Source organism: Trichomycterus rosablanca, chromosome 20, assembly GCF_030014385.1.
Source record: "Trichomycterus rosablanca isolate fTriRos1 chromosome 20, fTriRos1.hap1, whole genome shotgun sequence".
Taxonomy (NCBI): Eukaryota; Metazoa; Chordata; class Actinopteri; order Siluriformes; family Trichomycteridae; genus Trichomycterus; species Trichomycterus rosablanca.
In genome coordinates this window covers 8,424,432-8,443,072 of record NC_086007.1, presented here as the reverse complement: position 1 = coordinate 8,443,072, position 18,641 = coordinate 8,424,432, and the positions used below count along the sequence as shown (strand labels likewise).

The 18,641-nt window shown below is 37.5% G+C and overlaps 2 protein-coding genes across 2 annotated transcripts; both read right to left on the bottom strand.

Annotated features, from left to right (window-relative positions):
- Positions 1–2,687: 2,687 nt before the first annotated feature.
- On the bottom strand, positions 2,688–9,769 carry si:dkey-202g17.3 (amino acid transporter heavy chain SLC3A2). Its single transcript, XM_063017352.1, has 8 exons — positions 9,388–9,769; positions 8,679–8,843; positions 6,176–6,276; positions 5,988–6,065; positions 5,813–5,868; positions 5,543–5,742; positions 3,865–3,968; positions 2,688–3,125 (listed from the first exon to the last, which is right to left on the bottom strand). The coding sequence occupies exons 1-8, from the start codon at positions 9,767–9,769 to the stop codon at positions 2,745–2,747; spliced, it is 1,467 nt and encodes a 488-aa protein (XP_062873422.1). The 3' UTR covers positions 2,688–2,744.
- Positions 9,770–13,418: 3,649 nt separating this feature from the next.
- Positions 13,419–17,687, bottom strand: ppm1na (protein phosphatase, Mg2+/Mn2+ dependent, 1Na (putative)). Its single transcript, XM_063016785.1, has 6 exons — positions 17,276–17,687; positions 16,242–16,813; positions 14,709–14,826; positions 13,913–14,027; positions 13,762–13,825; positions 13,419–13,448 (listed from the first exon to the last, which is right to left on the bottom strand). Exons 1-6 carry the CDS (start codon positions 17,685–17,687, stop codon positions 13,419–13,421), a joined length of 1,311 nt encoding a protein of 436 aa, XP_062872855.1.
- Positions 17,688–18,641: the final 954 nt, after the last annotated feature.

The following is an 18,641-nucleotide window of genomic DNA, read 5'->3' as shown; positions in this document are numbered from 1 at the left end:
GAGGTCACTGTTGAGAAAGATGCAAAATTTGCCTCGCCAAATGCAAAAGTGCCCCATTAATTATCCACAAGTATGATGAAAAGCTTAAGCCAAGCCACATGCAAGGAGCCGTCACAAACCACAAATCCTGTTTATTTATCACTATTGTCCTTGGTAGGTCTTATAGCTGTGAACTGAATTATTACCAAAACAGAAAAAGAGGAAGTCATTGTTTTTCATCACAAATCATGTAATCAGCGTCTGAGTGAAAAGTTGAATGTTTTAAACACATAGTATTTGGCACCACAGAGAAACAAGCAAGCATGCCAGTTCATATGTACAAAAGGTCAAATTTACTACAAAAACACATGCTGAGAGGACACTGAGCATGTGGATTTGATCTAATGATAGTTATATGATTAGTAATTAAAAACAATTTGAGAAAAATTTTGAGAATAGTCCACCCAAACATAATGTGGTCACTGGTTCTATAAGTGTCCATTTCAATTGATAAATGGGGTACAGGTGGTAACAAAAACTGATGGGCTGCAATTAGTAATACCCACAAAATTAGAATACCCACTTAATTCATCTTTAGCTTAAAAAATAATGGATGTAGATAGGTATACCTAATAAATTGATTGGTAGGTATCCATACACATACATACATTAAATATTGCCCTCATGTGGTTACAAAACAAATTTACATTAAATATTTGGAAATCATACATGCAATATCTTATATATACATGTGAAGAAATAGGAGAAAATCAGCAAAAGTTTTACCATGAAACACCAGCATGGCTTTAATGTAATGTGCCATGGCATAGATTTATCAAGTGTCTGCACCTTTACTGAACTGACGGCCATAGTATTTGGTTTGCATAATTTTTCAAACTTTAAATTAACTGGCCCCTTGTTCACTGAGTTTAGTGGCATTCCCATTAGGGTACAATGTTTCACCATATTTAATAGTGTAATATTTAATAATGTTGTTGTTAGTTTGCTTTCCTTTTAAGGCAAAGTGGCCTCTGTCCACGGTATCAAAATGTCAGTTAATCAGTATTTTTATTGAGGCCTTTTTCTTTTATCTGTGAACCCTCTCTTAATTCGTTTCCTCTCTGTGTATATTGTATAGAAAATGGTAGGGTATTTATTTCTTAGTTGTATCATGTACCTGTCCAAAAGACTACATATATGCTAGTTGTTGTGGCCTGTGCTTTTTTGCTATAGGCTATTTCCATATATTTTGCATGTGTATCATTACACTTTGTATGTATACCATTGCTACATCCAACCCACTTCTTACTATGAACAATTTGACAGCACAGCAGTGACACTGACATGGTTGTGTTTCCTGCTGTTAAAGGGGAATTTATTTATTTATTAGGATTTTAACGTGTTTTACACACTTTGGTTACATTCATGACAGAAACGGTAGTTACTGGTTACACAAGATTCATCAGTTCACAAGTTTAATTTCATACACAGTCATGGACAATTTTGTATCTCCAATTCACCTCACTTGCATGTCTTTGGACTGTGGGTGGAAACCGAAGCTCCCGGAGGAAACCCACACAGACACGGGGAGAACATGCAAACTCCACACAGAAAGGACATGGACAGCCCCACCTGGGGAACCCAGGACCTTCTTGCTGTGAGGTGACAGTGCTACCCACTGGGCCACCATGCCGCCCTAAAGGGGACTTAATTGCTGTAACACTGACGTTTTTAAAACATTCATAGGTCTAGTGTCCATAACTTACAGTAGCAGGAAAACCTAGAACCTGAATTCCAGCTTTGATTAACCATGAAAAGTGATCTTATCTTTATCCAAGTCGATAACAGACAAACACAATCTGCTAACACAGTTTTACCTATTATACGGCTGTTGAACACATTGATTCATGATTCATTAATTTATGATTCAGGCAGAAAACACAATGTGAACCTTTGTATTTATTAACTAGTAATTGCCCATATGGCAGCTTTGTGTTTTCAGTAACTGCACAACAATGGGGATGAATTTAAACCTATTTTTGGATTTTCAGGCCTTGAGACAGGATCTCTTGGGTTAAGGTTTATAATTTGGCATGGCCAATTAAACTATTAAACACTTTTTTCAGTTAGGTTGAGATTTTGGTGCTGTGCCCGTTTTTCTCCCAAACATAATGTAAACATTCTAATGAGTAATTCCAAATGGTTTACAAACTTCTTGTTTCTATCCTGTTGAAAGAACATGTAGGTATACTGTTAGAGACCATCAATGCTTTATCCATCACCTAATTTTTGGTAATCCTCCTCTTTGACGACAGGATGATTTTCTTGGTTGGTCGACTGCTAATGATTCTGCAGCTGACAGTATTCTCAACTCGCTGTAACACTATGGTATATTAAAACATAAAGCACCTTGCCATGCATATATGCCTATACTGCTGTTTTGTTGGGTATGGTTTACCTTTAAAAGACACTTTGGTCAGTGTTGGTCCAAAGGACCACTGATGGACAGGTTGCAGGGTCTTAGCCGTTATGCATTTTAACCAACTGACTACATTTAATAATTACACTATGTATATACAGTACCTGTAGAATAGGAGAATCTAACGTAAGTCTTTTTTCGCTTATTATTATCTATGTATTAAACCACACAAAATGTAATTTACAGAATTCAGTCATAATAAATAAAGACAATTATAATTTCTTCCATCTTTATTTCAATTTGCATTTTAGAAAGCTCAGTGCCTGTTGGCAGAACCTCCTGCCTCTCAGACATCACTATCCACCTCAAACAACTTCATGACAATGGCTTCATGTGGCTGAAGCTTTATGGACTGAAGGGACACTGAGCCGAGGCGATCCAGACCTGTGCTTGTTACAAACATCCCCTCCTCAGGTAAGCCTACGAACTGCTGCATGTCCAGTGAGTGAGGCTCTGAGCCCAGGTTAAACAACACCAGGAAGTTAACACACTCCCATGAACGGAGGAAGGCTAGAGGAGGTATAGCTGTGGAGTTAGAAGGACCACTGTTGAGTGATGTGGTGTTAAAAGTCAGAAAGGTGAAGGTACCATAGAGTAGCGCTTCTTCATGAGACCGAGTGCGACTTAGAGAGTTGAAGAGAGCTGTGGAGCGCAGATGGTGTTTATTCTAAAAAAAAGAAAAGAAAAAAAAAAAAAGAATTAGTGTTATAAAATATTGTGCTTTGTTAAAAAGGTTGTCCACCTCTTTGCAACCCTTCACTCTTCTAGGTAGGTTTTCTACAAGGATTTCTGTGGGAATGTGTGCTCATTTATTTAAAAAGCTTTTGTGAGGTCAGGCATTGATGTTGAATGAAAGGTCTGACTTCAGTGGGGTTAAGGTCAGGGCTTTGTGCAGATATTTCCATACCAAACTAGTCATGTTTTTGCTTTGTGCACAGGAGCACATCCCTGCCAGACTACAGAAGGGCAAAACTGGTGCCCTGGCCAGGGTATATCTTCTTTAACACCGGAGATTGCACTTTTAGTGTAATATTGGCAACATGGTCACTCCTAGAGAGAAGAGCAATATTACTACATTTTCATTACATTATTTTGAATTGTTTAGGTAAACAGTCTTTACCATACTAATAGACATCACAGTGCAATTGGCAGTGCCCAAATTTCTTAGAGAGAAGCTGACTATCAACAGGTTTATTAAGTTGGCAAGGTGAACTGTTGCACACAATCAAAGCTGGTCTTGCAACGATATTGACTATCAATACTAAATACTATGAATAATATTAAAAAGTGACTATAAATACTGAGTACTATTAATAATCTCTATTTTAAAACAATGCAATTAAACAGGATAAAATTAAGAATTGTTCTGAATACTGAGATTGAATACTTTACGGTCCTTTGCTTACTGATGTCTGGCTGATCTCATCACCATAACTGAAAATGGGAGTCCCAGGGAGGGTCATCATCAAAACCATGAATATTTTTTGCAGCTCTGATGCTATTGGTCCATCTACCTGCAACACACCATGATACAGATTAACACATAGAAGTGTTAGCAGAAAAGTAGTAACAGACTCTCAGCTCTATGGCCAACATTTGTATCTTTGGCTGAAACTGATCAAGTCAGGCTAGCAAGTCTTCCTAAAACACTTCCAGTATATATGCAAGCCAATCAGAACATAGACTAAATAATTTCCTTACAATTTAGTGTAGACTACTAAGAAAATTAAGCCTAAATATTATACATTAGTATAAAATATAATAGCCATTTTTTGCCATTTGAAAGTTCTACTGAGCTCTCAGTCAGACCAAAAGACAGACAAATCCTATGCAAATCATGCAGAATCACACACCTGCAGACTGTTGTGACCACCTACCAAGCAACATTCAAGTCTTTTTTTAGTCGATTGGCAAAACACCTGAGCACAGCAACAAAATATAGTTCCTTTAATGTATAATTTCTTTATTAAATTTGTATGTGTAAACACTGTGAAATTACTGTCTAAAATAATAAAACACAGTAATTATATTTTTCATTTAGGGTGGGTGCAAAGCAGCAACAAACCTGGAAAGGGCAGCAATCCATTACAAGCCACCATAAGTCTTCTTCCTTTTCTTACTTACATCTGGAAGTAATTTAGAGTAACCAATGCAGTTTCTGCATGTTTTATAAGGTAATAGGTTCCCTAAAGAAACCCACATGGGCAAGGAAGAACATGCAAATTTTCACAGCCAGTAATGAGATAAAAATCATACAGTAGTCCCTAGAATGCATGTTACTGTACAGCAACCAATCTACTGGCTAACATGTATCCTGAGGATCTTGGTCTGACCCTTATGTTTCAAATGCTCTTCTCATGTTTGTGTGGATTTCCTTCAGTTAGTTGATAAACTCTTGAAAACTTTTTATACTACCTCCCAAAAGCATGCAGTAGGTGGATTGGCTGCTTTGACATGCCCCTAGTTGTGAGTAAGTAAATGTGACAGTAAATGCTGTCCTGCTATGGACTGATGGCCTTTGTGTATTCCTGCCTAGTGGCCAGTGTTAGTTACTGATGTAATTTACTGATGAATTATTTCCAATTTAGTCAAATAACATTTTTAATAATGATGGACAAAAGTATGGGACATGCCCTTGAATTTTCAAATTACTGTGTTTCAGACACAGCAATTGCTTACAGGTGTAAACTATATGTCTCCAACTGTGGAGCAACAGTTTAGGGAAGGCCCTGTCCTGTTCCAGCATGACTGTGCCCCTATGCACAAGCTCCAACCTTGGCCCAGCTTTGGAATGAACTGGAACATCAATTGAGGCTTTCTTGACCAACATCAGTGCCCAGCCATACAAATGCTCTTTTGACTAAATGGGCACAAGTTCCCACAGACGGGTGGCTGTTGTTATGGCGGGAAAGATCACTTAGCGGTCACTCTATTTTAATACTATGTGTTTCTGAAATGGGGTGTCCAACTAGCTCGTGGTCAGGTGTCCAATTACTTTTGGCCATATAGTGTGGCCTGAGTACCAGTAAATGGAACAGGATGTTAATGCCTGTTAAGGAATTGATTTTAAATAAAAATATCTACTTACTCTCCAACTTGGCCACTCTCCCTGCAACGTCTTCAGATTAGTTTCCATAGCTTCGGCTATCTCAGAAGCAGATAACGGATAGGTGGCTAGAGGGAGAAGAGACTTCGATACCAGCTCCACTAGGGAGCTGTTTAGAACTGTATCGGACATATTCAGCGCTAAAAAAGAGTTACCCATCTGCCTCACCATTACAATCCTGCACAAAAAGGAGACTTTGTTAGTACCATGTAGCCTAATAAATCTTAATCCAAAAAAGATGACAATACCTTTCATTGGTTTCATTGCTGTACTCATTGATCAGTTCCCTCCACCCTTTTAGTGTCTAAAACGTACAAACAATGCAATGCATACAATGTTTTTTTTCTTCCCTAAAATGATCATTTTATTTTTTACCAATGTAAAGCACAACACCACATCACTGCATCCTCAGCACCACTTTACCTTCTCAAAAAAAGCAGCATCAGCATTACAGATTTCAAATCCTGACACACCATGCTCAAGCCAATACCTTAATGAATCCTTGGAGAGAAATACAACATCTGTTAGTGGTGTAGCACACATTATGAAAGCTAGTCCATGAGAAACACTAAGTGTAGTGTTAGTTTACAGTAAGGGGTTGTGCATTTTACCTGGCTGTAAATAGATGCATTAGATGGCATCTCTGTAGCGTTATTGAACACAGGTCCACCAGGCAGATCTATTTCACAGAGGTCCAGAATGATCTTCACACCTATATTAAATTAATAATTAAATTATCATATTTAAACACAAATTATAAATAAGACTGAATTGAATCATTCTTGTAGTGCGTGGACAGAATATTCTCTATAGAAGACCATTCTTAATATTAATTTAAAAGTATTCGTTCACACAAGAAATTAGGGCAGTTGTAGCTCAGGGGTTAAGGAACTACACTAGTAATCAGAAGATTACCACCAAGTTTCCTCTGTTGGGACCCTAGACAAGGCCCTTAACCCAGCTGAAATTGTATTTAGTCACAACTGTAAGTCATATTGTTTGTTTGTTTGTTTATTAGGATTTTAACATCATGTTTTACACTTTTGGTTACATTCATGACAGGAACAGTAGTTACTCGTTACACAAGATTCATCAGTTCACAAGGTTATACCAAACACAGTCATGGACAATTTTGCATCTCCAATTCACCTCACTTGCATGTCTTTGGACTGTGGAAAGAAAACCAGAGCGAGGAAACCCACACAGACACTGGGAGTACATGCAAACTCCACACAGATAGGACCCGGACTGCTCCACCTGGGCATCGAACCCAGGACCTTTTTGTTGTGAGGCGACAGTGCTATCCACTTAGTCACTGCGCCGCCATAAGTCATATTGGATAAAACTGTCTGCAGAATGCTGTAATGTAAATGTAGCACATGCACTCTAGGGCATTGGTAGTTCAGCAAATAAGGTACTGAACTTGTAATTGTAAGGTCATTGGCTCAAGCCCCACCACCTCCACCACCACCGTTGTGACATGGCAGTATGTCCTTAATCCATAATTGCCGGCACTGTAATTGACTACAGTTGTAAGTCCCTTTGGAGAAACAGTCTGCCAAATGCCATAAATGTAAATACACAACTGGTCAGTGCAGAGCCAGACACTATAGGCCAGTTTAGGCCACATATGGCTGAACATTGCCATCTAGTGCCCCCACTTTCCCAGGCACATCTGCTCCTTATTAAAATGGTACATAAATTACATCAACTGGAACAAACATAAATTATAGTAACCAGATGTAGGAAAGAAAGAAAGGAAAAAATGAAATGTAGCAAAACAAGAAAACAAACAAACATAATAAACTAAAAGATGAATGAAAGGGCAGCTGTAGCCTAGTGTTTAAGGTACTGGACTAGTAATCGAAAGGTTCTCGGTTCAAGCCCCACCACTGCCAGGTCACCACTGTTGGGCCCTTGAGCAAGGCCCTTAACCCTCAATTACTTAGAATGTCTACTGTCACTGTACTGTAAGTCGCTTTGGATAAAAAGCGTCTCGTAAATGCGGAAAATGTAAATGAATACACATACCATAACAGCAGTGCACATGTATATCTACTTCAAATTCATATACAGTTGCTATAGGCAATATTCAAAGCCCAAAGAAAATAAGAATTTATAACTAAATTTTGCTTTAATTAAGTATTTACGAGTCGGATGATCAAGCAAAAAAGGAAATACATGATTGAATATTTTAGAGTAGCAACATATTTTGTTACTGCCATGTCACAATTATTGCTGATTGTAAAACCTACTGCTAGTCTGTTTGACTTAAAGTTGGTTTACAACATGACCAAATAAACCACTGGGAACTCAGTAATTAATTTGCTACAGCTGTGACAGGTTATATAAACATGTTTTATAGTTTATTTCATACTGTTTTACCTCACTGCTTAAATACATGTAGAAGGTGGACTGGCTACTATAGATTGCCCTGAGGTATGAATGCAACGTCAAGGGTGTATTTTTGTCTCATGGCTACTGTTTGTGGTTGTGAGAGTCCAACCACAGCCTGGACTAAAATGAATGGGTTATATGCAGCTGTAGTTTGATCAGTGTATCATATTTTTATTTAGCCAGGGCTGAAATCATAACATCGCTTTATGTTTTCTTAAAGACTAATTATTACAGGAAACATTTTGTCTGAGGACCTAGGCTATATGTGATCTTCAGAAACATTTGCCTGGCATTAATAACAAAACACACAAAAATAATGTGTGAAAAAGAAAAAAATGTTGTGTGTTTTGTTATTAATGCCAGGCAAATGTTTCTGAAGATCACATATAGCCTAGGTCCTCAGACAAAATGTTTCCTGTAATAATTAGTCTTTTAAGAAAACATAAAGCGATTTTATGATGTCAGCCCTGCCTAAATAAAAGACAGATGAGAGGACATATTTATTTGCTGTTTAGGGCATCCAAAATAAAAAAAAATGTATTTTTTTAAATTACAGACCATTGACTACTTTAAGAACCCATAGAATTGATCTTCCAGAAATCCAAGAAGTCCAAGATGACAGTTCAATGTATTTATTAATCAGTAGTTTGACTGGCACATCTAATAATTTGTTTAATATGTATCTTATTCTAGCCCTTCATTAAGTAAGATTTATACCTGCTTGGTGGCTGTCTGTAATGAGCTGTTGCGTCTGGGGCAAAGTGCCTAGCCTCGGATCAATCTGAGTCAGGTTAAGAATGGAGACATCATGCCTGAACAGCCCTTCTAAAATCATTACCCCGATCCCTAAGGACTTGAGGTAAGGAAGTCTCTCGGATACTCCTGGATGGGAAGAAAGATGGCAACAGGATTAATAATTTAAAAAGTATTTGACCCTCCCCCCCTTTGCACAATCTTACATAGTGCTTAAACAGGTATAAATGAATTTGTTACACCTAATGCATTCTTCTATCGTTTATGCTGACACCAAACAAGGAGGTATTTATTCGTTCAGTCCTCCTTCCCTCAACCAACTGTCTGTTGGCACTGGTCCTCACAATTCTCAACTGAAGCCAATTTTGTTAGCACTTAATAAATAAAGGAAAAATATTTAATGTAAAACGTTTTCATTCATAGTCATTTTTGTGCAGTAAAAATGAATACTTGGACATGGAAAGAATTAAAAATCCCTGTCTTAGGCAATAGCTAGTTCACCATTTACTGGTTGCCTTTGACTACCATTCCACTTGGTTAAAGTAACAAAACACATTGCATTAGAGGGTTTTAAAAAAGTTGCATGAAAAAAGACTACTCCAATTAATTGAAAAATACAGTCTAAACGAGCTATTATACTCCAGTTATAATTTACTAATAATAAACAACTTACTGCTTATTGGTCCAGACCCTGTACTCTCTACATCCAGGAACAGGGCTGGTTGTAGGCGATAGAAAAGTTCCTTCTGCCACCAATGTAGGTGGCCAGGTGCAGGCCGTGGGCTCTGTATAATCACAGCAACAGCAATACCCAGCATGGTGAGCCAGCCCACCCAGAAGAGCAAAACCAAGCGAGAACGGAACTTTTTCCAGCCTGGTCCTCCAGCAACTGACTCCAGCTCTTCTCTGGAAAGGGGCTTCCATGTATCTGGGTTAGGTTCAGTCTCTGAGACCAGTAGAGGAAATGTCTCTGAACCACCAAGACTGCCTGCAAGGCTGAGGTTTGGGCCTACCACACTGCCATAGCCTATGTCACCCTCCACTTTCAATGTCATCCCTGCTTACTGAAACATAAAGACAGATGGAGACAGGTAGCAAAGACCAAAATGATGTCCACAAAAAGTGCAACAACAGATCTTCTAACTAATTTTAATGTATGATAAAGACAAAGAGTAAACAAAAATATGCAGCATTTAGTGAAGATAAATGTCAGTGCCAACTATGTGAAAAAGTAATTGCCCCCCAAACATAATAACTAGTTGTGTCACCCTTGGCAGTAACAACTGCAATTAAACATTTGCAAAAACTTGTTACTCTGGTTATCTTTGTCTGATATTGAAAGTAGTTTGATAATCTGAAACATATCAGTGTGACAAATATGCAAACATAGAAGAAATTGGGAATTCGAAAACTAGCACTGCAAATATAAAACAAAGTGTGGCAAGTATAAAACCGTTGGTACATTCAATATTTTATTAATATTTTATTAAATTGTATGCACAAAATTTGCACTTAGGATTTTCTTTGTTTAACTATACAGTAAGAATGGCAATTATGCTGAAAATAATTGCTAAAAATGACAATTATTTTTCTAAACCAAAAAACTTTGGAATTAATCTTTAAGGAGCCTTATTTTTTTAATGCATGATTTTTAAGCATATAAATAAATATATAAAAAAGTCTGTAGGATAAAACAACAAAAACCAAAAGTATAACAGGTTTTAAGAAGTTAAATGGTTATTTGGCAACCTGGATGTCAAATGTATGTTATAAATAGCATTTTCTTATAACATAGACTGTTGAACTTGTGGTAATTGTGGTAAAATGTTTTCCTAAATAATTCACACAGATATTTCCATTAATATTTACCAAATGTACTAATGTGTAAAATCACAGGATTTTATGGCTTACCTCAAACCCCTTTAATCAAGAAGAAATTCTTTATAAGAAAAGATCTTCAGTGTCCTGTTTATGCTGCTTCTTCTTCCAAACTAAAATGTTTTTGCTCACAGAGTCTTGTGCCTCTGTGTCTTTTTTTTCTTTTTTTCTTCTCAGTCAAACTGTAATAAAATGAAATGGTAGTCGTACCAGTGAAGACTAAGTAATTAGTACAGAGGTGGCAAGATGCCACACCTAACTAACACATTCATTACATATTACACACTAAGCGGTCAAGCTGCAGACTGTTAAGAGTGAAGGAAACCTCAGCTCATCTATATGTATGGCAGTTAAATTTCAACACAGAAACACATCATTCTATGTACTAAGGGGCTGATTAAATTGTAAGGTGAATAAAGTAAATCTTATTTATTGAAAAAAAGTATACAAACAACTGGTGTGGTCATCACTAACATCTTGCAATAGGTCCAGCTGGATGGTAAAAACAGTGATACCTAAAATGTAACTGAAAAATATATTGACTATGCCAAAAGAGTGGAAAAAAATGTTTATTTTATTAATGTTATTTTTATGTTAATTTATTACAATGAATGTCTCTTAACTGTAGGATGACAGTGACCTACAAAAAAATTACATCTGCAAGTTCCTAGCATGGAGTCTTGCATGGTTCTGTCTACGGCTTTATGTGGGAACCCAACATTGGCAGGTGATGACTGAAGTGGCCGCAGAGGAGGGTGTGGTCATTCATATTGTCACAACAGGGAATTGGAAATGACTAGACTGGGGGACAAAGGGAGAAAAATCCAAAAAAATTGGCTTAATCCAACAAATATTGATTTCTTGTCCTAAACTAACACATTACTATTGTGATCATTTAAAAATGAATGTGAACTCGTTTTCTTTACATTATTCGAGGTGTGACAATGCATATTTATTTTGACTAGTTGTCATTTTTTTATAATAAATGCTCTAAGTGAAATTAATTTTATTTGAACTTATAATAATTGACAGTCATTTCTAGAATAAAACAAAACTGTTCAAAAAACAATTAATAGTAAAACCAGAGAAACTGATCATTTCACTGTGGTCTCTTTTTATTAAAATTTTGCAGATAGTAAAAGAAAAAAACCCATTACAACTTCAAATTATTGTCAGTTACCTAAAATAAAAATATTTGAAGACTGAATGCATGCATATAAAGACCTGTACTTTCAGTTCATCAGTGGCCTCCAGGATTAGTTGTGAGAAACCATGGTTTAGGCCCTGAAAGTAATTGTTTACTATTTCTATTGTACTTTTAATTATTTGAAAGAGATTTAATACACAAGGCTAAGAAATCCCTTTAAAAGAGCGGTCTATCTAAACAGTGAAGTACAGTGGTTCCTCTGGGACTAGATCTGTATACCCTTGTTCTATTGGAATTCTTTTTTAATTAAGTAATCTAATGCTTACATACTGTAGCGTCAGTGGGAGGAGCCGTGGTATCCAGGCTTACCGTCAGCGTGTATCCCAGTGTGGCAGACTGGGTGGCTGCGGTGAGAGCTGGATAGGTAGCTTATATGTTTGTCTGTTGTATGAATGTATGTGTGTATGAATGAGTGTACGTATGAGTGTACGTCCTAAACCACTGAGAGAACTGCCAAGGGCAGCTCACTCGAGGCCCCAACGCTCGCCTTCCTGCTCGCCGGCGCCACAATACTTTGTATTAGTGGTCTTTAAATGTACCTCTTTGCAAGCTAATTGTTTAGGTCTGCACTTTCAAAGACTTAAATAAATGTACTTATGATAGATAATTTGGCACTCAGTGTCAACATTTCAGACAATAAAGTACGACTGTTGTTTAACTGGTACTATTGATGGTACTTCAAATGAGCTTGGAAAAATCAGTTTTAAAAGCATTAAAGGTATGTATAAATCTTTCTGCTAGTTAATTTAAATGCAACACTTAGAGATTAATAAGGAAATGTGGTACTTGGCCTTTTGTAAACAATCCTCATTGTGGATCACCCCTCTCCTGCATGTTATAGTAATCAATCAACTGTGTTGGAAGTTGGAAGTAAATAATGTGCAGGAGAGAGCAGATGCACTTTAAGACCAGGATTAAACACTGTTTTAACGGGTAACCCTTTGTGTGCCAAAAAAGTTGTATGATCGTGTCCTAAACAGCATAGTGTCGCTTAACTGTTTCACTAAAATGTATGTACACATGGTGGTGTACAATTTTAACACGCTAAATAGTGCTTTTCAAGCGCATGCGCAGTTTTTACATGTGTGAAGGTGTATTTCTTTTATATTCTCACCTTACAGCGTGGCCAAAAGTGTGCACAGACTAATGTAAAAAATATTACTAATAATCATAATCATCAGCGACAAAAACGTGTTATAAACCCGCAGAACCAGGGGCGCAACAACGCTGTGAAAAGTCAGCGTGACAAACCACCGCTAGAGGGCACACACGAGAAACTCCGTCATAATAATCAGGTGAACTACTGTATAACCATTTTAGCGAATTGCTTTAAACATATGCAAAAATATGTTTAAAAACAAAATTAATAAGAAAAATAGTATTTAGACACCACAAATAAATACAAAATAATTAAAATAATTAGTACATTCTTGCAAAACAGTTTTAAATTAATTACAGATTCAAAACATATATAGTAAGAACATTAGCTTTTTGCAGCATTGTGGTTCAGTTGTGGCCCATTGTTGGTATACTTTTATTTTTCATGTTGGGGAATAAAATGCTTAGCAAATGTGTGTCATCCAAAAATCTTGTTTCCAATCTTGTTCCTCAAACTACCACTAGTTTGAGTCTTCTGAGCCACCAATATCCTGAAATAGGGTGGAAAGAAGTAAGTATATAAATACAAACAAACATTTTAACAAACTTAAGCATTTTTGTGTGAAAGTTGTCAGTAACGTACCCTGCAGTCCAAAATCTAAAATTCATGTATCTCACTCATTGGCCCCAGTATAAATTAATAAGACCCTGTATGGCTACTGGGTTGTGAATTAATGCCCTAAATAACTTAAACATTGTTATTTATGTAAAAGTAATTTAACCAGAAACGTTTAAAATAGCATTTTATCAATTAAATTAAAAACATATTTAAGAGTATGCATAAAATCATCATTGGTTTAATACCATTGGCTCCTGAGTTCTGAATGCTGCTGAATATTTTTGGTAAGCAGCGATGATGCAGTCTCTCCTGTAAATGAGAAAGAGTACATGACTTCATTTTTAGGTTTAGCAGCATCAAATGTATGACTAAAACTTAAACCCCTCTGTCACTTACTTGCTCGTGATACCACCTCCTGGTGGAAGTCCAGGAATGTTCTCTGTGGCCAGAAACTTCATCACATACAGCAGATCTGGGTCTTCGTTTTTAGATCTGATTACCTGAATGATCTCTGTGTAAAAAATCATGAAAATCAGCTTAGACTGCTGCTGGTTGTTACAAATAAAAAAGTGTAATGGGTTATAAAAATGTTTTACGTTATTCAGACGTATATTGCAATGGTTTATATGTAATATTTGTCTTATTGAGACGTCTAGTAATGGGATTTAGGGGTCACCTACAGGAGTCAGGTGGTCATAGATAATCTTTTGGTAATAGGTGTACCTGTGGTCCTTATTATTATTATAAAGAATATTATAAACATTTTTAGGTGCACTGGTTTATCCAGTAGTTAAAGTAATGGAGTTTATTTGTGTGAAATTACCCTCAGTGCCAATCCTGCAGTTCAGGGACATTAAAGCCCCATACACAGGAGAGCTCAATGCACTGTCAAGTTCAACACATTCCCTCCATTACCTGTATTGAAATTATCTACAATGTAAGCCACAGTAGCATATTTTGTTGGTCAATGCCAGCTGTGATGGCCTTTATTGTCATCTGGCAGTGAAAGGAAAAAAGTACCCAAAGAAAACTTATACTGACTTTGGGAATATAAACAAGACTCTTCAGATACAGTGAGATACCGGAGGCAAGAATCATACCCAGCTTCCAGAACCCAAATAGGCCAATTTTCATTAGGAAAATAAGCATTTTAGCAGGATACATGGTTTATTAATTAAAATAAAAAAATAACCTTCCACTTTAAGATCTAGGAGTTGTTCCAGTTCTGTCTCTTGCTGTAATGCTTCAGGTGTCACTTGAGGTGCACCACTGAAGCAGATAATTATGATGCTCATGTTGTCCAGGCTTCCCTGCAATTTAAATCAGAGTTTTCACAGTTAGTGTCCTTGGTGTGCCACACTGGCTTTTTAAACTCTCAAAACAGTATTGTATATAAGTGGGTCATTATCAAAACTAAGAAATATTTCAACTGTCAGAATAATCCAATTTTATAATTTAGTGGTCCAATTTTATAATGCAGTTTGGGGGAGGCCCTTGTGTGCGAAGTGAGGCCCATAAAGACATGGGTCAGCAAGTTTGGTGTAGGTCTGGTCAGTGGCCAGAATACTTCAAATGTACATGCAAAACAAACAAGGACATATTTAAAGTTATAAACAAAAACCTTTATAGAGGGAAAGGTATTGTAAAGTGTTGCAAAGTCACGACTGGCTTTTAGGACATCTATAGTAACAAACAATGAGCTTTTATTCTGTGTTGCAGTGAGATTTTGGCCCTCAAATCCTTCTTTAATTCCTTAAGGACTTAAGGGTTCTTCTGAAGCACACTACCTTTTTTATTTGTAGTTATTTTGGGTGTATTGGGGTCTGCTGTTTGTCTTCTTTCTAGATTAAGCTTCTTTGCTGATTTGTCTAAATGCTTTTTTGCCAGCAGAGGAATTTTGTGTAGCCTACCATCTGCCTGAGATAAAACATACTATTTTTAGCAACGTTGTCCAAACTAAATAACCTTGAGCTCATACAAAGACAGATGCCGCCTTAATCTTACTGCTTTTACTTCTCATTCCCTGCTGTTTAATCTTCCTATATATAAAATGGGAGTGCCCTGTTTAAGAAAAGGTCATGATGAAGCTTATGCTCTTGGAATTTCAAATGTTCAAATGCAATTTTTCTTTTTCTGTCACTAAATGATTGAAACAAATCAATGTTATATTGGAAATCAAAATATGTGTAGAAACAGGTGTAGAAAGCTCTATGTTGTGATTTAACATTGTGCCATGGCCTCATTCCTAATTCCCAGTTAGTAAATATAAATGACAAATGCTGGTGTTTGGATAAACAGGGGTTGTGTGACTACACCCATTGCATGGATGTACATAGAACAGTGGTCTTCTTGCCAAGTTCAGGGACAGGAAGTTTATCAAGCAAGCTTTAAGCAGGCTTAGATAAGGCCATGCGGCTTCTTAATTATTTTTCAATTAGCAACAAACCTAGAGGCCAATTTTGGATAAACTTTTGTCAACAAGAAACACAGTATGCTAGTAAACAATGTCAGATCAAACAGGTTTAACAGAATTTTTCATCAGATTAGCTGCCTTGTTTCTACATTTTGGATAAATTCTAACACACACCAAATAGGTCCATCATCAGGTCTCAAACCTAAACTGTAGACTATAACTTGAACATTTTAGTTGTAATTCTGATGCCAGTAATATTCATTAATACCATAATGTCTACTCTAGAGACTATTCTTTTTCCTGTTCTCCAACCTTATAGAGGCAGAGATCGATGACCTGGGTGCAGACTTCCCGCAGATCATCACACACTGAAAGACGGTTGCGCACAAAAGCACACAGCTCTTCATTGCTTATGGCATCCCAGACTCCATCACAAGCCACCACCAGGAACTCATCACTAGGTGAGCGCTCCAGATCATAAACTTCTGGTTCAGGGGAAACCAGCTGCTCTGTCTGGGTCCTCCACTCTACCTCTTTAAAGGTGAAGTCTCCGAGGGCTCTGGACACAGCCAGGGAGCCGTTGACACGCTGGAGAGTGACTGAGCCTCCTGCGTTCTGGATGCGTTCTTTCTCACGTGGATTGCAAGGCTTGTGGTCCTCTGTGTAGAAGACCACCTGGCCATCACGGCAGAGAAAAGTACGGGAGTCGCCACAGTTAATAAAGTAGATGTTGTGTGGAGAGATCATGACCGTGGCTGCTGTGGATCCACTGCGGTCCCAGCCATTACTGCGGGTGAGGTTATGCATGTGGCGGTCGATGTTTAAGAAGCCAACTCTGATGCTTTCCTTCACTTGCTCCACATTTTCCTCTGCAGTTATGCCCCCTGGTAAAATAAACAGGCACACAGAAGGCATATTGTATATTCTAGTAATATTTTAGTGGTTTTTAAATTAAATCTAACCACAAATTCTATCCGGGTATTGCAATAAACACTGTTTCAATGCATTTTAACAAATCTGCATTTAGACCCCAAATGAGCTAGCAAGAGGTGACAGTGGCAAGAAAAAGCTTATTTATAATAATCATTTAAGGGCAGTTGTTCTGTAAATATAAATTTAAATATGTGAGTTCATAAATCAAATTAAAAGACATCTGCAGTTAGTATTTCTTATTTACAGGATGCTGTTAGTGATTACATAAGAATCGCAGCTTAGTGTTAGGCCACACTGACAAGGATGTTTTCAGAACACTTTGTGGGTCTGGTGAGATTAGCAGGTAGCTTTTGACTCTGCATAAGTAGATAAAATCTTTCTATGAGTCTATATAATTCATTGTGATTGCTTACCTGTAGCAAGAATGTGATCAAGCAGATGTGTTGAACAATATCGGGCCACAGTGTTCCCTGCATGTCCATCAAACACAGCAAAGTAACTCCAATCTGAAAGCCCATTAGCCATCTCAGGCATACACGTGTGGGCATCCTCCATCTGGGCACGCCATCCCTGCATGTTGGCCATAGCATAGGTAATGCCCCACTTTGACTTGCCCTCTGATGTGTGTTTCTGTAAGACAGGTCTCTCTAGGTATGGGCTGGGTATTTCCTCCACATCATCATTGTCATCTTCAGAGTCTGAGTCTGCATCTTGGTCACCCTGCCCTCCTTTAAAAAAGAAAGTGACCATTTTCTCAGTCTCTTTGACAAGCTGGCGCAGGAAGGAAGGTACCTCCACGGTGCTGGCTCGCCTTGTTGTCCTCATGGCCGCTTGGATAGTTTTTTAAAACCTCCTCTTGGTTCTTCTTCTTCTTACAAAATAAAGTAGTAATAGTTTTGTAGGGTTGTATCAAATGGAACAGTGTTAAATTACCTGACTTGTTCCTGTGCCTGGAATTAGCCAGACTATTATAGATTGCTTATCTGTAGAAGTGATTACCCTGTGTGCTCTGTCTCTCCCGGACTGTTTTGGTCTCTTAATAATCCCTTCTACACTAATAAGCTTGGATTAGTTCAAGTTCATGGACTGTCAGCATTTTATAACGTACCAACGCATCATGTGAGGTAGGATTTATATGTGTGGCATTGGTTTGACAAATGAATATTCTACACCCATTTGTTTCAGAGGGGTTTACTTGCATCATAGTGAACAGCATGTGATCTGATGTGTATGTGAATATGAGGGATCTTCAAAAAGTCTCCGCACTTTTATATTTTGGTTGGAAATGGTGAGGGTGGGAGGAGTAGTAATTGGTTGTGTCTGAGAGAATGAGAGACGCTTATAGTCCTGATTCAGCAGCATCTGATTTCCACCTTTTTGGACGTTCAAGGAAGCTTTAAGGGGAAGAAGATTTTCATGTGATGATGATGTAAAAGCAGCGGTGCATCAGTGGCTACACGCTCAACCAAAAATATTTTTTGCTGATGGCATTAAAAAGTTGGTACGACGCTGGAAAAGTAATGTAATTTGTTTTTGAAATTCTTAATAAAGTTAATAAAGTAAAAAAAAGTGTGATATATAAATACATGGGAGGAAACCAGAGCTCCCGAAGGAAACCCACACAGACACAGGGAGAATATGCAAACTCCATACATTTACAGCATTTAGCAGACGCCTTTATCCAAAGCGACTTACATTATAGTTACAGTATACAGTCTGAGCAATTGAGGGTTAAGGGCCTTGCTCAAGGGCCCATCAGCAGCAACCTGGCAGTGGTGG